This window comes from Tursiops truncatus, chromosome 4 (genome assembly GCF_011762595.2).
Source record: "Tursiops truncatus isolate mTurTru1 chromosome 4, mTurTru1.mat.Y, whole genome shotgun sequence".
NCBI lineage: Eukaryota > Metazoa > Chordata > Mammalia > Artiodactyla > Delphinidae > Tursiops > Tursiops truncatus.
The window spans coordinates 75,676,007-75,700,790 of NC_047037.1; the positions used below are offsets into that span (position 1 = coordinate 75,676,007).

The 24,784-nt window shown below is 48.5% G+C and overlaps 1 protein-coding gene across 2 annotated transcripts in view; it reads right to left on the reverse strand.

Moving 5' to 3' along the window:
• Nucleotides 1-24,784, reverse strand: part of PDIA5 (protein disulfide isomerase family A member 5) — a 92,447-nt gene that overhangs the window by 12,553 nt on the left and 55,110 nt on the right. For both annotated transcript variants that reach the window (XM_033855759.2, XM_073804167.1), the window contains 3 exons: nucleotides 20,107-20,243; nucleotides 3,195-3,265; nucleotides 2,502-2,662 (listed from right to left, as the gene is read on the reverse strand). In XM_033855759.2, the coding sequence (XP_033711650.1) occupies nucleotides 2,502-2,662; nucleotides 3,195-3,265; nucleotides 20,107-20,243 (369 nt within the window). The remainder of the gene's footprint in view (nucleotides 1-2,501; nucleotides 2,663-3,194; nucleotides 3,266-20,106; nucleotides 20,244-24,784) is intronic.

Here is a 24,784-nt window from a genome sequence, read left to right on the forward strand (position 1 = left end):
CACCTGGAGGTCCCACTGTCACCCCAATCCCAACAAGACTTAGAACTCTTCCCTCTCGTCCACACTTCCCAAAACAGCTTTCTTCCCCAACTTCTTCGTTTTGGTTAACGGCACCCCTGCTCTCGTGACCAAGATGGGCCCCTCCCACCCTTCCTGTCTCCCCCACTTCTTTGCCCTCCAGGTGCCCTGTCAAACACCCTGGACTCTTCGGCTGACACCAACCTTCTGCTCTGCCCTGTCCCTGCATCCTGCCTCCCCGGGCTGGCCTGCTGGTGGGCACATCTCAGTCACCCAAGCGCGGCCACGTGTGCACAAGCCTGGAAGTACCATCAGCCTCCCTCGACACTGTCTGCTTGCCCTCCTGCTGGTGGCCTCAACCCTTCATCTCAGAGCATCTGCTGTTTATGCTCTGCCTGTAGGATTCCTTCCAAGCTCCCCAAAGAACCACTATTTGTCCCTAGGCAAGGCCCTTCACCTCTCTGAACCTAAGTTTCTTCACCAAGGAAACAGGAATAAAAACTCTGGCCTCAGTAGGATCTGAGTATGAAATGGGGCAACAGCTATCAAAGCACGCTGCAAAGGCTGGGAAGGTTCTAGCACTTAGGGGGTGGTGCTGTCAGTTACAGTGCTGCATGAGAGCTGGCTCAGCCGCCATGGCCCACGGGCCCAGCCACTCCGCGGCACGTGGGATCTTCCCGGACCGGGACACCCCTCCATGCTCGCTATTTGTGTCCAGGCTTCTGGAGCGGGGATTAGCAACGATAAATGCTCTGATTCCCCAGCTCTCTAACCACAGTGCAAGCACCAGGGACCTCACCTGAGGCCCCACCCTGCTCAGTCCTTCCCAGTAAAGCAGCACTGGCACCAGAGCGAGGCCAGAGAGGCGGGTGTGAAGAGCAACCTGCCTCCTGCACCAAAGGCCCGGAGGAGAGAGCACCTCGCCCCTCTTGGAGATGAACCACTGCTCCGTTCTGGTCCCTAAGACAAGGGCTGGCTACTCTTAGAATCTGCCCCCAGTGATCAGTAGGAAGCTGAGCCTGGACCTGGCCAGCCCACTCACCTCTTGCCAGGGCCTCTCCTGAACCTAGTGGCTCATCCCATTCCATAAGCGGACGTTTCTCAAAACCCCACGGCTGAGGGTTTCATTCACACCTCCTGAATCAAAGCTGCAGGGACAGCAGCCCTAGCATCTGCACTTTAAGCAGCACCTCAACACCTGTAACGCTTACATCCACCCAGGTTCGAGGACCGATGTCCTAACAAAGTAACTCCTTCTGGATGCTGCTGTTCTGCACAGTTCTCGCGTCACCTTGTGACTCTAAAGTCTTGGTTCTCACGTGGACATCATTATGCCACGTACCAGGGGCCTCTGCAAAGGCTGGAGTCTGTCTTCTTTTACTTCATGTTCCCCCCAGTGCTGAAATAAGGCAGTATTCTCAAATATTCAAGTTATGTGTGGATGTGCGTGCGCACGCGTGTGTTTGTGTGTGTGTGTGTGTGTGTGTGTGTGTGTGTGTGTGTGTGTCTCGGGGGAGGAGTGTGGACAGGAGAAAGCACCTGTGTGGTGGCCCAGTTAGTTCCCTCACAGGAGGGGGAAATGCTAAGAACTGCAGGTTCCACGGTCCTTGGATGAGCAATTGCAAGGCTCCTCGTGTTCTCTGGACTTGCAGGCTGTCGTGGGCTGAACTGTGTCCCCCGCCCCAAATTCATATGTTGAAGTCCTAATGCCAACTACCCTAGAAGGTGACTGTATTTGGAGATAGGGTCTTTAGAGAGGTAATTAAGTTAAAATTAGGTCATTAGGGTAGACCCTAACCCAACTTCACACTGGTGTCCTTTTAAGAAGAGGAGATTAGGACACAGACACTGAGGGAAGACCGTGTGAAAACACTGGGAGAAGATGGACATGGAGAGGCCTCAGAGAAAGCAACCCTCCTGACATCTTATCTTGGACTTCTGGTCTCCAGAATTGTGAAAAAAATTAACTTCTGCTGTTAAGCCACCGGTTCTGTGTTCCCTGTTGTGGCAGCCCTAGCAAACTAATACCCAGGCTGAGGGAGCTCTTCAAACCTTTCTTTTCAACCCCAAACCACCACAGGCTGCACTGTGGACGCTACTGAAGGCCCAGACCCGGGTCCCTGTGAGTCCAGCTCTGGATGTGAAGAGCTGTGTGTTTCCTTCATTCACTCAAAGGGAATGGAATAAAATGTAGACAATGAAACCTGGGGCCAGGACACTGGGGAAGGAGTCCTAAAAATAGAAATACACGGTTTACTGGAGCTGATGAAACCGCACCCAGAAAGGCTACCCGTGCCCTGCTGGATGAGTACACGTGATCAGCACACCAGAGGAGGCGTCAGGATTGGGAAGTCATGGCTGTCTTGGCGTTCAGGCCCTGAGCCAAGGTCAGCGGCTCCTAAGGTTTACTTCATCTCCTCAAGGCCCTCTCCAGTGGCCGACAGCCAGGGACCAAGATGTGCTATCAAGACCAGCAGACTTACTTTTGCATCCACTCAATAAAGCTCTTCTTTGTTCTGAGCGCAGGCACTGCATACTTCTCTCCATTCTTAAAATACTTGAGTGTAGGAAACTCGGAGATGTGGAATCTTTCTGCCAGGGCCTTGTTGACGGTCGCATCAACAGCTGCAAGGACACCAGAGCTCTGGGACGGGGGAGAGGCCAACCATGCATGACAGCCTCAGATGCGGTGCTGGCAGAAGAGGAGCCCGGACACCAGCCGCCAACCCACCGAGGGCCTGCCGAAACCTCACAGGGCGGGAACTTCACACATCCCGGGAACAACTGGACACGGGCATGTCCATCATTCTCATTTGTGGGCTGAGATGAAGCCTTTTAATCTCCCCCACCAACCAGGCTGTGTAGACTGTAGCTGTTCCCAATCGGCAGGCTCCCACAGAAAAGAGGGAGAAACTTGGGGCTTCACCCCAGAGCCATGACCTGGCAGAGGTCACCTGGAAGGGTATGAGAATGTGACCCTAATCTCTCTGCACCCCTCCATCCCTGGTAGGGGCCCCACCTGTCTAAGACACATCTACTCGGGGACACAGAAGTTCCGCAGGCCTCCAGGGGCCAGGAGAGCTGCTACAGAGCTTGCAGGGGAAAGTCACTGTAATGATTCCTATCACTGACTCTTTAGGAGAGAGCGGTGGAGGAGTTAAGGAAAGGAAGCTTACATCTGCTTCTCCGTGGAGGACTTCTGCTGCATTCTCAAACTCTGGTTTCATTTTCTTACAGTGTCCACACCCTGCAGGAAGAAATCAAGAGAAACCATGTCCATGGCACAGAGGCTCCAGGGATGTCCTCTGCTTCCGTAAGAGAGCTGGGTCCTAATCCCAGCTACCAGGGGCACCCAGGAGAAAAGAAGAACAGCACCAGCTCAGAGAAAAGAAATCTTTTGCCTGATCCACTGGGGGTGGGGGTGTGGGAGGGGTACAAGAGGCAAAAATGAAATAATTACATCAACAATACTGGTCATATGCATATAGGTCCTGTGTGCCAGGCGTGGCTCTAAGTGCTTTATACCCTCACAACAGCCCTACAAGGTATGAACTACATTATCTCCATTTTACAGATGAGAAAACTGAGGCACTGAGAGGGTGGATGACTGCCCAAGGCTACATACACAGCCACAGGTCACAGAGCTGGGCTGAAAACCCAAGCAATCTGGTTGGAGGCCACAGCCACTGGCAGCGTGTGCTTCCCAGCACTATGCTACTGTCACCACTATCATCTTCTCCAGGGCAGAAGGGATTCGGGGCCTTGAACTGGGAATAAGAATTCACATAACCAAGAGTACGGGAAAACGTCAAGTTCCAATTATCCCAATAAGGGAAGAGGTATGATATGACAGGCACAGTGATCTGACTTGTCATTCCCAAATAAATGGTATTTTCTTGGGACAAAGACTGCTTTACCCTCCTCTCCTTACAACACTTGAGCGCAGTAATATGTTATGAATAATGACATTTGATACATTAAAAAGGAAGCAAGCACTTTGTGTCAGTGATGACAGGACATTTGTAAATTGCCTTCATTTTAGTAGAAAGAGTACTCTCTGGCATCTATGCTGAAGGGGCTGTGAGGCGAGTAGGACCAGACTGGCTCAGGCTGGAGATGACTCTAAAGGGAAATCTGGCTGGGAGTGGGGGGTAGGGGGGCACAGACAAGGCTAAATGGATGGCGGACATGTGACTTGGCCTTCTCATGGGGTGTGCTACTGCTTGGGAGCTTAGAGCATCACAATTCTACTACTGATTATTGGGAAAAAGAAAGACAAGAAAGGAAGACACGTGGAGACCAAGCAACATGCTACTAAAAAACCAACAGGTCAATGAAGAAATCAAAGAGGATATCAGAAAATACCTCGAGATAAATGACAACGGAAACACAACTTTCCAAAATCTATGGGATGCATATAAGAGGTAGGTTTATAGTGATATAGGTCTTCTTCAAGAAATAAGAAAAATCTCAAATAAACAACCTAATCTACCATCTAAAGGAGTTAGAAAAAGAAGAACAAGCAAACCCCACGATCAGCAGAATGAAGGAAATAATAAAGATCAGAGAGGAAATAAATAAAACAGAGACCAAGAAAACAATACAAAAGATCAGTGAAACCAAGAGCTGGTTTTTTGCAAAGATAAACAGAATTGATAAACGTTTAGCCAGGCTTATCAAGGAAAAAAGAGGACCCAAATAAATGAAAGAAGAGAAATAACAACTAATATCAGAGATACAAAAAATCATAAGCGAATACTACAATCATATACCAACAAACTGGACAACCTACAAGAAATGAACAAATTTCTAGAAACATACAACCTTCCAAGACTGAATCAGGAAGACACAGCCTATCTGAACAGACTGATCACTAGTAGTGAAGTTGAATTTGTAATAGAATCATACACCATGATCAAGTGGAATTTATTCCAGGGATGCAAGGATGGTTCAGTATCCACAAATCAATCAACATGATATAACACATTAACAGAAGAAAGGATAAAAATCACATGATCATCTCAATAGATGTAGAAAAAGCATTTGACAAAATTCAACATACATTCATGACAAAGACTCTCATCAAAGTTGGTATAGAGGCACAGTAACAAACGCAGTAAGGTAGATAGCTAGTGGGAAGCAGCTGCATGGCACAGGGATATTGGCTCGGTGCTTTGTGACAGCCTGGAAGGGTGGGATGGGGAGGGTGGGAGGGAGGGAGACGCAACAGGGAAGACATATGGGAACATATGTTTATGTATGACTGATTCACTTTGTTATAAAGCAGAAACTAACACACCATTGTAAAGCAATTATACCCCAATAAAGATGTTAAAAAAAAAAAAAAAAGTTGGTATAGAGGGAACACAGCTCAACATAACAAAGGCCATTCATGACAAACCCACAGCTAACATCGTACTCAATGGTGAAATGCTGAAAGCCTTTCTTCTATAAATTTATTTATTTATTTATTTATTTTTGGCTGTGTTGGGTCTTCGTTGCTGTGCACGGGCTTTCTCTAGTTGTGGTGAGCGGGGGCTACTCTTCGTTGCGGAGCATGGGCTCTAGGCACGCAGTCTTCAGTAGTTGTGGCACACGGGCTTAGTAGTTGTGGATTGAGGGCTCTAGAGCTCAGGCTCAGTAGTTGTGGCGCATGGGCTTAGCTGCTCCGCGGTATGTGGGATCTTCCTGGGCCAGGGCTTGAACCTGTGTCCCCTGCCTTGGCAGGCGGATTCTTCACCACTGCACCACCAGAGAAGCCCTGAAAGCCTTTCTTCTAAAATCAGGAACAAGACAAGGATGCCCACCTCTTGCCCTTTTCATTCAACATAGTATTGCAAGTCCTAGCCACAGCAATCAGACAAGAAAAAGAAATAAAAGGCATCGCATCCAAACTGGAAAGGAAACAAAATTGTCACTATTTTTCAGATGACATACTATGTATAGAAAACACTAACACCTCCACCAAAAAACTATTAGCGCTAATAAATGAATTCAGTAAAGTTGCAAGATAGAAGCTTAATATACAGAAATCTGTTGTTTTCTTTACACTAATAATGAACTCTTAGAAAAAGAGAGCAAGAAAACAATCCTGTTTAAAAACTGCATCAAAAAGGAAAGAATACCTAGGAATAAACTTAACAAAGGAGGTGAAAGACCTATATTCTGAAAACTATAAAACAATGATAAAGGAAACTGAAGATGATACAGAGAAATGGAAAGATAACCTGTGCTCATGGATTGGAAGAATTAATATTGTTAAAATGTCCATACTGGGACTTCCCTGGTGGCGCAGAAGTTAAGAATCTGCCTGCCAATGCAGGGGACATGGGTTCGAGCCCTGGTCCGGGAAGATCCCACATGCCGTGGAGCAACGAAGCCCATACGCCACAACTACTGAGCCTACACTCTAGAGCCCGCGAGCCACAACTACTGAGCCTGCGTGCCACAACTACTGAAGTCTGTGCGCCTAGAGCCCATGCTTCAGAACAAGAGAAGCCACCGCAGTGAGAAGCCCTCCTCACCGCAATGAAGAGTAGCCCCCACGGGCCGCAACTAGAGAAAGCCTGCACGTAACAACGAAGACCCAATGCAGCCAAAGATAAATAAATAAATAAAAATTTTAAAAAAGTCCATACTACCCAAAGCAATCTACACAGATTTAATACAATCCCTATCAAAATACCCATGACATTTTTCAAAGAGCTAGAATAAATAATCATAAAATTTATATGGAACCACAAAAGACCCTGAATTGCCAAAGTAATCTTGAGAAAAAAGAACAAAGCAGCTGGAGGTATCACTCTCTCTGACTTCAGAGTATACTACAAAGCTACAGTAATCAAAACAGTATGGTATTGGCACAAAAACAGACACAATGGATCAATGGAACAGAATAGAGATCCCAGAAATAAACCCACACATTTATGGTCAATTAATCTATGACAAAGGAGGCAAAATATACAAAGAAGAAAAGACAGTCTCTTCAAGCAGTGGTGCAAGGAAAGCTGAACAGCTAAATGTAAAAGAATGAAATTAAAATTACATTTTCTCACACCATATATGAAAATAAACTCAAAACAGATTCAAGACCTAAATGTAAAACCTGAAACTGTAAAACTCCTAGAAGCGAACACAAGCAGAACACTGACAAATTGTAGCAAAATTTGTTTGGATCTGTCTCCTAAGGCAAAAGAAACAAAAGCAAAAATAATCAAATGGGACCTAAGTAAACTTAAAAGCTTTTGTACAGTAAAGGAAACCACTGACAAAATGAAAAGACATCCTACTGAATGGGAGAAAATATTTGCAAATGATATGACTGGTAAGGGGTTAATATCCAAAATACATAAACAGTTCATACAACTGAATATCAAAAAAAAAAACCCATAAAACAAAAACAAAAAACCCCAGAACAAAACCTTAACAAAAAAACAACCTGATTAAAAAATGGGCAAAAGACCTGAACAGACATTTTCCCAAAGACATCGCTAATCATCAGAGAAATGCAAATCAAAACCACAATGAGTTATCACCTCACATCTTTCAGAATGGCCCTCATCAAAGCCTACAAATAACAAATGTTGACAAGGATGTGGAGAAAAGGGAAACCTGGTACACTGTTGGTGGGAATGTAAATTGGTGCAGCCACTATGGAAAACTGTATGGAGGTGCCTCAAAAAACTAAAAATAGAATTACAATATGACCCAGAAATTCCACTCCTGGGTATGTATTTGAAAGAAACAAAAACACTAATTTGAAAGGATACATGCACCCCAATGTTCATAGAAGCATTATTTACAATTGCCAAGATACAGAAGCAGCCTAAGTGTCCATGAACAGATGAATGGATAAAGAAGATAGATACATATATACAATGGTATATTACCCCGCCATAAAAATAATTCTGCCATTTGTAACAATGTGGATGGACCTAGAGGGTATTAAGCTTAGTGAAATAAGTCAGACAGAGACAGACAAATATTCTACGTTATCACTTACATGTGGAATCTAAAAGAATAAAACAAGCAAATGTATATAATGATACAGTAACAGACTCACAGATATAGAGCACAAACTGGTGGTTACCAGTGGGGAGAGCGAAGGGGGAAGGAGCCAGACAGGGGTATGGGATGAAGAGATACAAACTACTATGTATATAATAAATAAGCAAAAAGGATACAGCACAGGGAAATATAGCCATTGTTTTGTAATAGCTTTAAATGGAGTACAATCTATAAAAATATTGAATCACTATGTTGTATACCTGAAACTAATATAATATTGTAAATCAACTATACTTTAATTTAAAAAAAAAGAATCTGGACCAAAAAGAAAAAGAAACAAAGGCAGGCAGACAGACACATACTAGTATTATCAGAGAAGACCTCCCACACCCTCCAGGAGCCACTGGGCCATGTAAACAGCTTTCCTGCCTCCATCTGAGCACTTGGCTGGGACAAAAATTCCTCTCTCCTCCAAGGTCATTCCTGCAGAGCTCAGCTCCACATGGCACTGAGACAAAAACAGGTCCGTTCCATTCCTGCCTGTTCCAACTTCCTTAGTCCATTCTCAACTTGTTCCTCCCAGAGACAGGGGGCCTCACAGTGGCTACCCTAACTGTCCCCCTCAACACACACACACACACACACACGCTGATAACAGAAAACCCTGGCCAGTGTTGTCAAGCCCTCCTCTGGACAGAGTGCTCTGGGGGAGCCATGAGATGACTCGGTGGAGGAAACTCACTGATGGAATCCAGCCCAGGGAGTGGCTACAATTCTCAGCCGTACCAACATGTTGGTCCTTCTCAAATGGGCCCAAGCAAGGGGGAGGGACACCCGTGGGCTCATGGTCTGACTAGAGCCCACTTGGGACCCCCATGAACCATACAGGTATCAAAGTCATCATGATATTAAAATGTAAGAACATTATTTTCCAGAAATGAACACTTAGTGTTATCACAACCCATTTGCACTTTCTAAACAACTGAGTTACAAAAGCATTTTTTGTTTTGTTTTGGTAAATTGTTTGGAACTGAAAATGTGATTTCCCCACAGAACCAATCTTATACACAGATGCTATGCAGAGTCTCGAGAGTGACCACAAAAGTCCATTTAACAGGATGTACCTGAAGCATGTAGAGCACGCAGTGCTATTTCTGTTTCACTGAGCCGTGCCCCAGATGGAAAGCACACAGACCGTGGTCCAGCTCGGGACTCCCAGCGGGCCTCTCTCCCTGCAGGCAGCAGCCGCCCACAACAGCAAAAGGGAGAGCATCCTCCTCAGCTCAGGGCAGACTCCGGGCTTTTCTGGGTCACTGACATTGTTGAGAATTTAAGCTTCTCCCCCACTTCTCCCATACTGATGCATATATGTTCCATACTGATGAATAACTGCAGAGGGCTCCGAATGCCCTGACCCACTCACAGACCCCTGGTTACGAGGCCAAGGCAACGAAGGGCTGACTGCCAGGCAGTCACTTCCCCGGCGGGGGGTCGTAGAAGAACAACGAGCTGTCCCCACAGGAGTCCAGGCTCAGGTATCCTTCCACCAGGAGTCCAGGCTCAGGTATCCTTCCACCAAGATCCGCATGTCTGGAGTAAACTGGATATCCTAAGGAGGATTCTACTGACTTAACATGACATATATTAAGACTTAAACTTTTTTTTTTTTTTTGATTCTCACTAAAATAAAAAGAATAAATCACTCTTTGGGGCTTACAGTCAGGAGGCTCTACAACTCTCAAAGGAACCTCCAGGCCTGCCTCCAGGCTGACCGCTCCCTGAACCCTGCCCCGAGGTGACCTCCCCTGACAGGGGCAGAGGGAGCTCACCCTGCATGAAGAGACACGGAGAAAAGGAAGCTCTCCTGCTGATGGAGGGTCTGTCACCCAAGAGTTCGGTCTCCCCTGGAGAGTAGGAAGTGAGCGGCCTGAGTGAGAGCCGCTCAGCCCATCAGAGCACAAGGGAGGATGCCCGGGCAGGCCTCAGGAGACCCGGGCTTCAGGCTCCAAGTGGTCTCCATGGCAGGCGGGAGGGGCAGGAAGGGGATGCTCCCCTGAGCACCCTCTCCTCTACCACGTTATGATTGGTGCTGTCAGGCCAGTGCTAGCAGGCCCCACGGTCAAGGTGGGTGGTGGGACTGGGTGGGAATCGGGGGAAAGAAGACAAATCCACTCATAGAAAACCACTGTTTCTTTCCAAAATGTCCCAGTCAATGAGGCAGGACCCCTGAAGATGAGGGAGTTCACCTTCATACCTTTGCCAGGCTCAGCCCTTTGAGGCCACTGTCCGCTGGGGAAGCAAATAGACTCCACATTGCCTGCCAACTTCTATTGGTGGCGGGCGGGAGATGGCCTCTTAAGACAGAGAATTGGCTCACTGGGAAGAAGAGCTGTGATCGACTCACGATGTCTGCACTGGACACAGGAGGGGTGGCTGGAGGACATGCCAGGAGGCGCCAGATTCTTTGGCTTGTACTCACAGCTCTCTCCTGAACCTCTGGCCCCATCTCCCAGGACTCTGCCAAGGAATAAAAGCGCTCGCTCTCTGCGCTGGCCTTCCACACACTATCTCAGCAGCCCCATGAGACACAGGGCAGGGATCATCAGAAATGACGGCTCTGGGAGATAGTGATAAACTGGGGATCCCAGGGCCACCGTTAAACAAGATGGGATTAGAAGGTGGATCTCCTGGCTGGACCTGTGACCACATGAGCTGACCTTTTCCCTGAAGTTCTGTCCCCCAGCACCCAGCTCACTTCATCACAGCCCCTGCCCTGATGGATGAGACCTCTCCATGCGGAGTGTCCACCTGGGCTCTGGCCCCTACTTTGAGTCTCCAGTTCACTCCAGCCCCACCTAACTACTTATTTCTCTTCTACTCACAAAAGACATCTTATTCATATCCTCCTATGGCATTTCATTTTGTAGTGCCCTGTGACTATTATATTGCTGTCTCTTGGTATTTAGGGGCGGCCAGGGCACCTTTTCAAATCATCAATCATATCAAATTCCCTTGGTCAAAACTTTCTAATGGGGCTTCCCCGGTGGCGCAGTGGTTGAGAATCTGCCTGCCAATGCAGGGGACAAGGGTTCGATCCCTGGCTCAGGAAGATCCCACATGCTGCGGAGCAACTAAGCTCGTGCACCACAACTAACTACTGAGCCTGAACTCTAGAGCCCGTGAGCCACAACTACTGAGCCCGCGAGCCGCAACTGCTGAAGCCCGTGCGCCTAGAGCCCATGCTCCACAATGAGAGAAGCCACCGCAATGAGAAGCCCGCGCACCGCAACGAAGAGTACCTCCCGCTCGCTGCAACTAGAGAAAGCCTGCACACAGCGACGAAGACCCAATGCAGCCAAAAATAAATAAATAAATAAAAATTTAAAAAAAAAACCAAAAAACTTTCCAATGGCTCCCATCACAAGTGGATCGAAATCCAAACTCCTCCTCACAGCCACAAGTCCCACACTGTCGGACTTTCGTACTCTCCAACCTCAACTCAGGCCATCTCCCTCCTGTCCTCTACTCTGCAGCCTGTGGCCTCTTTCTGCTTTCCTATCTCACCAAGCTCATTTCTACCCCCATGGCTCTTATCGGGCTGTTTGCCTGGAACACGATCTTCCCTCAGGACTCTGCACGGCTGATCACTTCACATCACGCAGGCTTTAGTTCAAATTTCACTTCTTCAGAGAAATTCCCTGACCACCTGACCACCTAACCCCAAGAAGCCTCAACCCATCACACTCACTTCCAATAGCCTGCTTATTTCCTTGACTGTACTCAAAACAGCTGGTGTAATGTGCTTACTTGAAACTTCCAATCCCCCAAGTGGATATAAGCTCTCTACAGGCTTGGACGTCCGTCTCACTCACCACTGAGGATGGCATCCCACACACTTTGGGAATGAATGAACCTCATGGCTGTGTTGTTCAGGTTATACCTGTGCACACAAGGTTTAACTGAACTAAATCCTTTTGGGGCAAAAGTCACACCAAAGAGTTGCTAGTTTAACTAAACACCTCTACTTAGTAAAACTAGGAGCCAAACCAGTTACTATGTGCATACGCTCCTCTCCACACCACCATTTATATACACGTCCCCCGATCCTTACTAGGTCTGGAAAACATCTTTGGAAATCTCCAACATCTCTGGATGTTGTTCTGAAGTTACCATACATTCCCAAGAGTTCTCTTGATAGCATTATGGTTTTCACTACTAACATCAATTCCCTCTGCTCCCTAGACAAGATACTCAGGCTAAGCAATAAACCTCTGTAAACAGAGTTTGTGACGATGAGACCAGCCAGGCCCCAAGAAGGAGAGAGGCCCTGGCAGAGCAAACGTCTCCCTCGCTGGCACCCGCCTGGCCTGGGGAACTGTGGGTCATGAGCAGTGACTGCCTTGACCACAGCCTCCGGGCCTGGCCTTCAGGCTGTCCTGGCCGTGTGGGCTGCAGGAGAGCCAGAGGAGGACGGTCAGAAGCCGGAGCAGGACTCCAGCCCACTGCGTTTTACTGTCCTGATTGTGATTTGATGGGCCATTAAGTTTTACTGCCAAACTTCCTTGTTGGGTTTTTATCAGCTTGTAAGTGCACTTACACTGACTTTCATGACCTGGCAAAGAGGCTGCCCGTCAGTTCCTTGACCACACTCTTTTCTGGCTGTGGGAATGTTGGCTTCCCGTCAATCCCAAACCTTCAGATCCCTCTGGATTCCGTTAACTTCAGTTACACCTACGATTTTATTGCAGGCCAGCTATGGAGACTCTCCTGGCTCCTGTAACCAGAATTTTCCAGGAGACCAGATTACTTTGGAAAGCTCCCTAGTACCTGGCTCTCAAGAGGAGCCTGGATTTTCCTACCCACATTCCTGCTGCCTTGCCTGGACCTTGGCTTGGGTGTGCCAGGGAGGTGGGGCTCCTACAGATGCTAACAGAAACAATGATGCTGTAACATTGTGATGGGCCCCCCAGAAACCTCTGGGCTCTTTCGAGGCTTCCTGCTGTATATGCACCAAAGCTGACTTGTAGACACTCAGACACTCTGGGGCAGACACACACTGATGAATGCCTCATCTACCACGCAGCCCTCTTCTTGCACGAAGAGAAAGTTGGGATTTTTTTCTTCTTCCTTTACGTTAGTGTAAAATGTAGATAACAAGCTTTAAAATTTTTTCTTCCAGGATTCTACCCTAAGGAAATAATCTGACATGTGGACAAATAATTATGCATGAAAATGCTCTCTGCAGCCTGATTTATAGTGGGGAAATAGAGTAAACTCAAACCTTCAACATTATGGTGCTGGTTAGGTAATTTATGGTGCCATTATATAATGGAATATTATGTGACCACAAAAAGTATGTACAAATAAGCATTTTTAATAACATAAGAAAATACTTACAAGATAATGTTAAGAAAAATGTAAAGGAAAAAGCAAGGAAAAAAGAACTTAACAAATGAAATGAAATCCCTTCCTCCCACATGGCACAACAAATGAAAAATCCAGATGAACTGGGGCTTCCCTGGTGGCACAGTGGTTGAGAGTCCGCCCGCCGATGCAGGGGACACGGGTTCCTGCCCCGATCTGGGAAGATCCCACATGCCGCGGAGCGGCTGGGCCCGTGAGCCATGGTCGCTGAGCCTGCGCGTCTGGAGCCTGTGCTCCACAACGGGAGAGGCCACAGCAGTGAGAGGCCCGTGTACCGCAAAAAAAAAAAAAAAAAAATCCAGATGAATTAAGCAAAATAAGAAAAACAAAAATATTATCACAAAATGCAGGGCACTATTTTTATATCCTGGATGTCAGGATGGGAAAAGGCAGGCTTGCAGAGGGCTTGGTGATGAGGCTGTGGCCTCTAGAACTTGGGTTTTAATCCTGGCTCTACCTTTTTGGCTATGTGACCTTTTGCAACCTTCTCAACCTCTTGGTGCCTCCCTTTCCTAACCTGTAAAATAGGAATAATCATGATATCCACTTCACAGGATTTGCTGTGAAGATTAAACGAGTTAATATATGGAAAGTGCTTCAAACAATGTCTGATCCACAGCAAGTGCTCAATAAACATTCTAGCTTTTATCTGACTACAAAAATCTAGTGCTCTTTTTTTTTAAAAGTTTTTTTTTTTTGATGTGGACCATTTTTAAAGTCTTTATTGAATTTGTTGCAATATTGTTTCTGTTTTATGTTTTTGGTTTTTTGGCCATGAGGCACATGGGATCTTAGCTCCCCGACCAGGGCTCGAACCCGCACACCCCTGAGTTGGAAGGTGAAGTCTCAACCACTGGACCGCCAGGGAAGTCCCGAAAATGTAATGCTTTTGTACACTGAAAGGCAGCATAAAGAAAGTTAAAGTAAGCAACAGACTAACAGAGAACATCTGGAACCCAGAAAATAGATAAAGATTAATATCCATAAGTATGGAGCTCTAGGTCAAGAAGAAAAAGACAACCCAGTAGAAAAATGGGCAAAGGGAATGAACCGGTGGTTCACAGAAGAAACATGGAAGGCTGATTACCACATGAAGAGATGCTCACCACCCCTGGAAGCCAGGGAGCTGTGGACAAGTTGCCCCTTTGCCCTTTTTAGCAGGAATGCAGACAGCTGCATCCACGACTGGCGGGGATGCAGGCTCCGCCATGCACTGCCAGGTGTGGTGAGCCCTTTCTGGAGGGAAGTCGGCAGGTATCTATCAAGGCTCAAGCACACTTACCCCAAGGCGCAGCACCTTCCCTTCTGGGAGGCTAACGTGCCTAAACGTTTAGACACGCTCCCAAATCCATATGTTTACAAATGTTCACTGCATTGTTTGAACAAAGACTGGAAATAGATGTCTATGACGGGGATGGTTTAAAATCTATGGCATATGTAAATTATAAAATACTATTTGTTAGTTTAAAAGATTGAGGTAGATTTATATGCTAACATCTACATTTACACAAAATTATCTTTAAGACCTACTTACTGGTAAGTGAAAAAGATGCAAATCACAGAAAAATGGATAAGAAATGATTCCTGTTGTTTAGGAAGAAGCACAGGAGGAGGAGGATAACCAACTGGCAGCACTGGTCAAACCTGGGAAGGGAGGCCGGGCGCGGAGGGGACTCTCACTCTTCACACCATATTCTTATGCATCCCTTGAACCTTGCACTGCCAATAACAGGAATGTTGTTAATATTGTTCTTAAATTATCTGCGTAATTAAAAAATAAAAGTGGTAGCACAAAGGAGTTTTACAGCAAGACGGTTACACAAGTCTCCACGTGTTAGGAAAACAAATCAATTTAACTTTATGGTAATTTAAAAAATAAAAGTTAAAAACGAGGGAATGATAAAAGAAAATGCAACTAGGAAGAATGATGACAAAAAATGGAAAGTGGTTCCTACCTATGGGATTATAAGTAGTTTTTTTCCTTAATCATTTATATTTCTCTGTACCGTCTACATTGTCTACAGAGATCACATATTACTTGGGAATAAGACATAAATGAAGTAAGAAGCAGAAATTCTGGAGTCTGACAGGGACCTGCTGCCGAATCCAGAGAGGCAGCCCAGCCCTGGAAGGCAGGTCAGGCCCTGTGGCCTCCAGCACACTCCTGCTGCTGGGAGTTATGGCAAGGGAAACATCTCATCCCAGGCAGCCCGTTGCCAAGGAAAGGGGCAGAGCTGTGGACGTGCCGCCGTAGCCCTGGGGAAGGGGCAGCAGGGGTGCCCTGGTGCCCCAGCAGCTCCTTCTTAGGCCCCTGTCTGCCCTGTCAGCACCCACATGGGAGAGACAGGCTGCTCCTCAGGGTCCCCCTTCCTGGAAGCCCCACTTTGTCCCTTCTACCTCCCCACGCGAGTGACACTCACTCGGGGGAGGGGGGGGTGTCATTACAGCACCATGTCCTTCCGGGCCTAACGCAGGGCTGCAGGTACAGGGAGAGGGAGAAGCAGGTAGACATTACTGCAGCAAAACGGACAGTGACAAGAGAAGACGAGTAACAATGTACAGTGACTCTTCTCGTTCAGAACGCTGCGGAAAGAAACAAAAGTCACCACGGGGCGGTGGCCTGCTGCCTCGCCCTCTTCGGACACCACTTAGTGCTCTGTGGGATCAGGGGGCCAGGCCTGGTGCCGTGGCCTCCCTCACCCACTCAGGGCCCCGCGCCGAGGGCCAGATGGACGGCAGAGGGGCCCGGGCTCTGTCCTCGCACCGCATGGTGCCCACGGCCCTCTAGGAGGCCACTGCTTGCATCACACTGTCCTTCCCAGGAGGCCCAGGATCCTGGACAGTGGGCTCTGGAGGGCACACCTGCCTGCGAATCTTGGCTCTCCCTGCTCCCTCGGTGTGAGCGGGGCCGGGACTGGAGCTCACGTACGTGGAGGGCCCCGCACTGTGCTGGGGGGCTGAGCTTATCTGTTCAATGACAACTCAGGCACCAGGAGTACAGGCTGCAGAAGAATCTGTGTGGGGTTTCTAAGGGACTCCAGCTGGGAGGGGAAGGGAGGAAAGGCTGAGATGGGAATTAAAGTGGCAGGAAAGCTGGAAAAGAGGGCAAAGAAGCAGGGGGCCCATGGAGATGTTTACTAATATGCAACAACCAGCGGCCCAGGTGCCTTTCCTGCCAAGAACCGAGGAGTACGGCTCCTCCGAAGGCAGCCAAACAAGGTTCCAGGCAAGTGGGACCCGGAAAGAAACGAACACTGAGCACGTCTTCTGTACAGAAATAACACTGCAAAGAGAGACCATGGCTCTTTCTGGGAGTCTGTATCAGGAATAATGTTAATCCTCTTCTCTATATTTTCCTATATTATCCCTTTATAAAACATACATGGGGCTTCCCTGGTGGCGCAGTGGTTGAGAGTCCGCCTGCCGATGCAGGGGACACGGGTTCGTGCCCTGATCCGGGAAGATCCCACACGCCGCGGAGCGGCTGGGCCCGTAAGCCATGGCCGCTGAGCCTGCGCGTCCGGAGCCTGTGCTCCGCAACGGGAGAGGCCACAACAGTGAGAGGCCCGCGTACCGCAAAAAAAACAAAAACATACACACACTCCTTTTTAATTATCAAAAAGGCATCAAGATAAATTCAGCTTTTTAGTTTGAGCTCCACTATTTCAGTCTGTGGGGATCTTTTAAAATCTTAATACCATTGTTCGATATTTTAACTAGCTTCCTTTTTCCAACTCTAATCCTTGCAGATTTGAAAGCTTGCCTTGCTTTTTATAGTTTCAACAAAACTGCTTATAAAAAAACAAGTACCACCCCCCAGACAGAACCAGGCCAGACTCACAGTCACAGAGCACCAAGGGGATGGTCCCCTCATGGTGGCCGCATCCTGCCTGGTTCTCCCTACTGCACTTAGGAAAACAACAATTCATTTTTGATAAAAGAAAGACACATTAATTCATCAACTTAGCAATCCTATCCCAAGAAACAAACCAAGCACATGTGGCAATCCTTAGTAGAATCTATGGTCTTCTATGTTGATAGATCCCAACTTGTCTTCCTAGGTCTCCAAAATGGTCTGTTTCTTAACCACTCCCTATTTGGTCTGGGATCAGCACCTGTAACACTGTAATTTCCGGAATTCACATTTTATTAGCTTGGGAAACATGAGTCAGCACTGCCAGTCTCTGGCCTCCCGACATCTGTCCTTTTCTGTAGGTCCCTCAAACACCACAAAAGTGGTTTTCTGATCAGTGTTTGCTCTCGGGAACACTCTGGCACGAGATGCCCAGCTAGGCAGCTAAGAGGGCCCTGCTGTCAGTTCACCCCTCCTGGGCTCAGATTCCTCTCTAAACCATGTACAGTCCATCCCTTCTAAAGCCCACACTCCCAGATAAAGGAGGAGGACTGTGTAGAGAGATTATTTAACGAAAAGCCACTCCCATCGGATGGGAATTTAAACAGGCAGTTCTTCAGGGAGCTTCACCTCGGGCTTTTGCCCTGATCCCTCTCACTCTGCCAGTCCAACAGAAATACATACACACACACACACACACACACACACACACACACACACACACACACACACACACACAGAGGCAAAGCCGGGGGGCTGACAGACACCTCATCAGAGAATGCAGGGTCCCTAACAGGCAGACACCCACCAACAGAAGCCTCAGATATTTCCATTTCCTAAATTTGAGTCGGAACCCTCTCAACAAGGGTAGTGTACTCAGTAACAAAGACTAATGGGGAAAACAAAAGCTGCTATCTGGTTTCTAGTTCTCGTTCTCTAATTTAGCTCTCAACAACCTCATTTGTTCGTTTTCTCATTCATTAAGCCCTTACTCTATACCCATAGGTGACTTGGATCGGGGGAGTGATGATCATTCTGGTTCAGAGAGCGAGGAGGGTGCATTATAAGGGGAGGGGGCAGGGAAGAACTCTATAGCCAGGCTCTGGGGTCCAGACCCTGCAAGCATCAGGTACTACAATGGATTGCTTACAACCTAAGAGTACAAGAAAGAACACAGACCAAAATTTTTGTGGGTCTGCAACCAGGGTTCTATAAAGAAAGGGCTTAATAAACAATTATTCAACAATTCCAATCTATCAGGTACATGTTGTTAGGAGTCATCAAAGGGGATACGTACTCTTCACGCTGTGATGCATAAAGCACTGCTCAAACCACTCTGCGCTCTTCCAGGAGCCAGACGGCTCTCAACACAGACTGGAAGCACTGACACACAGGGGGGAAGTTCCCAGGGGGGACTGAAAACAGTGAGCTGGTATCTGCTTCTCTTGCTGGGACAGGGACGCAGGCAGGGTGAGTTCAGCTCCAGATGCGCTTCCATCAGCAACGCTGAGACTGGCCGGGAGAGCACACCTCAGCGGGGAGAGCACTGCAGTGCTGCCTGGCGGGCATTCATCAGGTACCTTCAACCACACGGATGCCCTCACTGAGCCCTTGCAGGGCTGGGCGTGATGTGCTCCTAAGGCCCTCTCTGACATTGCCCCTAATTAGGAGGCCCTTTGAAACTTCATGTTTTGGGGTTTTTTTTTAGGTTTTTTGCGGTCATTTTTCTAGATAGTCAGAAGAAGAAAGGCCCAAAATAATTTTCCTTTGGATTCTCTTAAGAATTTGGCACTTATAAGAAAGGAGGACTTGGGGAAATCCCCAGTAGTGGTCTGTATATGAACAATTCCTGATTAACCAAACCCATGTGATACTACAGGGGAAGCGGAGGACGGGAAGGCCAGGGCTCAGCAGTGCAGGACTCACAGAGCAGTGCCATTTCTCCGTGCAATAGTCTCCTTGTCTGTAAAGTGGGGCTAATCATACTCGCTTTGCAGCACTGTGGGTAAGAAAAGGAGATGACCCTGCGGGCAGCCACTTGGCCACCATAAGGCAATACACAATGAATAGCGTAAGGGTCTCTATGACAAAGATGATTAATAAAGCATTCTCTCACTAAAGATGCCTCTGTGGACTGGGCAATTATGACACTGATCCGTGAAGTAGTTCTTTTTGCTTTTTTTTCCCTCTTACCCACCATCACTGGGCCCAAGAGCTGGCAAGAAGCTATGAGAGAGGAGCACCCCACACACATGCACTCTGTCCCAGGGTGCTGGGGACCCACCTTCTTCACCCATCAGGATGGGCCCACCTTTCCCAGGAGCTGCTCCCTGGAACTCTGTGCCCAGGGGCTGTCATCCCCTTGCTCACCTTTCCAGAAGCAGCCTTCTCCCTTTGAGAAACGAATTACAATCAATTTTCCATTCTCCACGGGAACGGGGAGGACACTGGCCTAGAAAACTCCTGAGCTACAGGGCTTTTCAGCCAATATGGCCAACACATTTTACAGCATTCACATGTTTTCCTTCCTTGATGCACAAAGGCTGCTTCAGGCTGTGACGGACGCCAGCTGAAGCAGAAAGAAGCTGTTCTAGGTGCTGCGGGGTCTGAGGCTCCAGCCCTGGCCTCACTGTGCCCTTGCAAGTACTGGGCAAGATTCGGGCCCTCTTGGGGCCTCAGTTTCCCCACCTGTAAGCTGAGGGATGATTGCCGTCCTAGGTAATATCTAAAGGCTCAGAGCGGCGCCCGCCCTGCAGCGGCCGAGGGAGGGAGGCGGTGGCAGAGAGGAGCAAGGTTCCACTCACATGGGGCGTGGAACAGGACGAGCACAGAGGAGTGTTCCTTCACAAACTGGTCAAAGTCTTCATCGGTCAGGTGATAAACGGAGCCGCCCTCATCTGCCCAGGGAGTCTCGGGGACCTGGGGCTGTGGCGGCTGTGGACTGGAAGACCAAAAACAGGCAGAGCTCAGAGCACGCGCCGGGGCCCGCGCAGCCCTTACCCCCAGCGGCTCGCACGGCCGGCTTCAGGGGCGCACCGCGACCCCCCGGAGGAGCGGAGCAGGACTCCTCGGCCCTGCCCACCTCCACCGTCCCCTCAGAGCCCAGAGGTGCTCAGCTGATAGCCTGTGGCAAACAGTCGCTTCAGCTGCAGCCCTCTGGGCAGATCAAGAAACCTCACTTCCTCCCTAGAACCGGGGGCATTCTTTAGCATCTCAAGCTCTTTCAAACTCTCAGCCAACTGGCAAGAATAAACAGCAACAGCAAAGAGTGACCTTTGGCAAAGTTAACCCTTGTGCTGCGTGGTGCCCACAGGGCGGGGAGCGGGGAGAGGGCGTTAGACGGGAGGGGTGGTGGTGAGGAGGAAAGGCAGAGGCCAGGTGTCTGACAAAGACCAAATACCCGGGAAGGGCTGGGGGCCGGGGAGGCGGGTGCAGGGCATTCACTGACCAGGGTGGGAGGAGGGTCGTAATGAGGAAGGGTGGGGCCCAGGGGAACAAGGCACCCTAACTATGACAGCATACATCACGAACCCTTCCTAGAGACTGGAGCAAAGTTATCTGGTTCTCCAGAGGCAGAATGCTGGAGCAGAAAGGGCCAGGCTCAGAAGTCAGTCCAAATCCGCGCTCTGCCACCACGAGCTGCAAAACCTCGGGCTGGTGCGTAGCCTCCCTGGAGCCTGCCTCCACCTGGGACAGCCACGTGCTGACATCTGTGTCACCAGCTGTTGTGACGGGGGAGGCTCACAGCCGCCCTCTCTTGCTCCAGAGTTGAGGATGAGGCTGCTCGTGACACAAACTCCCTGATGCTTTATGAATACCTTTGCCAGAGCACCTTAATCGCTACTTTGAGAAAACGCTTTAGGATGACAGATGTGAAAAGACAACCATTGCTTCCTGCCTCTGAGCGCTTACAGTAGAAAAAAAGTGTAAAGTTCCAGCAGCCAGGGCTGAGAATCATGAGACCAATGTTGCCCACGCAATGCAATCTGTAGCCCTCCCACGCAGCTGACACGGTGGAACCTGCCAGCCCCACCCTACGGCAGAGCCTGGGTCTGACGGCACCTTCAGAAGCCCTCTCTGGTGCTTTGGACGAGGCCCCACCGGTGGCTTCAGCCACCCTGGTGTGAAGCAATGGGAAGTGGCAGGGAGAGGGCAAACCACTCTGAGCCCGTGCACATCCAATGTCAGGTAGCGCTGATGGCAAAATGAAGCTTTAGAATGAGTCACCAGCCAGACAACAGTCCCAGACCAACACCAAGAAACCTAGGTTCCAAAACCTGGGCTCAAAACACCAATCCCTGAAAACATCACCAACTCCACTTCAGGGAACCTATCTTTCCAATACACCTGGACACATGCAAAATTACGTACATTCCAAGGTATTCATTGTAGATGATTTGTCATAGCAAAGACTAGAAGAACCCAGTGTCCCTTGGTAGGTAAACTGCAGTCCTTCTGCACGATGGAGGGCTGAGCGTGGTAAAGGAGGACAAAGAAGCTCCCCTACACTCTGATGTGGGTAGACTGCTGGGATATACACAACAGGCCATAACGTGCTAACTTCTGCATAAAGTAGAGAGAGATAAAAAATACTTATTCATGTTTGCGTGTTATCTGCATAAGGACTAATTAAAGTTGTTACCTCTAAGGGGTAGGAGGGAGAACAGGATGGAGGAACCAGATAAAAGGAAAACTTCAATGTATAATTTTTAAGTATCTTTTAAAAAATTATTTTAATTATGTGAAAGGAATCTATTCTAAAATTAAAATAATTTTTAAAAATCCAGCAAGATTATACACACAGAATGGAGAAGCCAGGCCTCAGCAGCAGTACAAGCATATGAAAGTGCCTGAGAAATTTCTAGTTAAACATGGAGGACATACTCCAAAACCACTAAAGTAACAGTACAAGAGTTAAAAAAAAAAAAAGTATGAACCCACAAGAGCAAAAAGAACAGGAAGACAGCAGCAAAGAGAGAAAAAGAGGTCAGTGCAAATTTAGAAGCTAGAAAACCGACTTAGCAAAAAACTTCTGCCTTTCTTAGAGGGTGGAAACTTGAGGTGCCGGGTGCTCAGAGGGGGCAGGGGCCCAAGAACCACCCTAATATGCAAAGGCTCCGAAGGACCAGGAGGACCCCCTTAAAGCAGGGCTGTGGCCTGGGGCTGGATGGGAGGCCCTCAGATCCTGTCCATCTCCCCAGCAGCCAGGTGGGTGCCCCTCTCCCACTCAGTGGACAGCAGGAAGTTTGCTTTCTAGAGAGGCCTGCAGAGCTGGGCACAGCAGTAAGAGGCACTATGAACTATGCTTTTCACTGTCTCTCTCCTTAAAGAATGGGGTTCCCTCTAGATTATCTCTCTACCTCCTACGCCTAACACAAAGCAGATACCAAATAAACTCTTTTTGAATCAACAAGGGAATGAGAGAAGAAAAGTTGAAGGAACTGGAGGTGTCTAACCAGGAGAAGAGGAGACATGGGGAACACAACAGTTGTCTTCAAACATTTCAGACTGCACTGGGAAGAGAAACGAAGATTTATTTTCTATGGCTCCATAAAGGAGAACCAACACCAAGTGGAAGCTCCAGAGAAAGAAACTTTAGCTCAACAGAACTAAGAATGTTCTATCTACAACAGATAAGAGAGAAAGAGCCGGACTGGGAGTCAGAAGACCTGGCTTTGAGTCCTGTTTCCTCCACCTTCCAGCTCTAGGGGCTTAGGCAACCAGCCTGACTTAAAACATCTACAAGGCAGTATATTTGTAGGCCCTTCTTCATCTGCCTTGCAGGTACATCTAGACAGATAATGGACGTGAATGTACGAAGTACTACCCAAATGTTCCTAGATATCATTCATAACCTCAATAAGAATCATTCAAACATGAGTGGACACTCTCAAAATGAGTCGAGGCCCTGTCCTCTGAGGTGTTTAGGCAGGATGGAGTAACTACATCTGTCCTAGAGGTAACACGACACGGAAAGGGAATTGCCGGGGGCAGATTCGCTGACTTTCACATTCCCTTCCAATCCTGCAACTCTGACTTACTTCCGCAGGTTCTCCAGGACTGGGAAGTTCACACAAAGCACGTCCTTGCCTGAGGCAGGTGCACATACCATTGATAAGAAGATGCAACTCAAAACATGACAAGTCAAGAATGCTTTGTGTTTGTTTTCAGTCCACTTCTGGTTAGTATAAAAATACACAGGCAGAAATGGGTAGCTAGGTCAAAATGGATCGCCACTTCTGCACCCTCTACCTGCCAAGCCCAACTGAGTAGCAGGAAATCTGCAGAGAGTGGAATAAGAAACGCAGCTGCCAGAAGCACAAAGGGGCACACTGCCAGGATCATCGCATCTACCCCAGAGCCCTGGGGCACTCCGACACCAGGGATGCCCTGCCTGGCCCACTCGCCAGTCACATGTCAGACAGCAAGACTTGGCTCTTCTCTCCTCGGCTTCTGAAAGTCATCTAGAGCAGCGGCCCCAACCTTTTGGGCACCAGGGAGCGCTTCTGTGGAAGACAATTTTTCCACGATGGGGGTGGGGTGGGGGTGGGGGATGGTTCAGGCAGTAACGCAAGTGATGGGGAGCCGCAGATGAAGCTTCGCTCGCGGGCCCGCCGCTCACCTCCTGCTGTGCGGCCCGGTTCCTAACAGGCCGTGGACCACTACCGATCTACGGCCCGGGGGTTGGGGACCCCTGATCTAGAGAATTAGCAAGGCTGGATCCACCCTCATCCTTCTACATTTGGTGACCATAAGCCATGAGCAGCCAATGGAGAGGCCCAAGGAAGAAGTGCAGGGCAGCAGGAAAGGTAGGATCACTGCTACCCACCCACCAGGATTTGGTGGAAACCTGGTGAAGACTTAAAACACCTGGCACCAGGAAAACACACACACACACACACACACACACATACACACACACACACACACGCACGCACGCACGTACGCACGCACGCACACAGCTGGCTATATGTTGGGGGGAATCTAGAAGGAAATTTGCCAAATATCACCACACATTATCCTTGGGTAGTGGAGTAAGGGGGCCACTTTTCCCCTTGTTTAAATATTTACGTTTTTCAATAATGATATAGCTCACTGATAGCCTTAAAGTCAGAAAAGACTATTTAAAAAATGAAGCTAGCTGGCAGCACAGTGACATTGCTAGATCTTGCTGAGGCATGAGATGAGGCAGCTCACTGGGGGTCCTCCCTGCCCCCGGCTGTGCTGGGGGTGTGGGCTATGGTCATGCCTTTGGAGGAGCTGCTCCCATGTGTGCACCTCCAGCACAGGGACCACAGGTGGTTGGGCAGCTCCGGAGGTGCTACCCAGGGGGACCCGGATGCTGTCTTCCCTTCCCCGGAGTTACCCCACCAACCTCAGCCGCCTGGAGACTGGAGACCCAGGGTGAACCAAAAGCTGCTAACAAGGTCTCCTGTCCATGGGGGTGAGGAGGGGAAGGCGGAGGTGGGAAGTGGGGAGGGC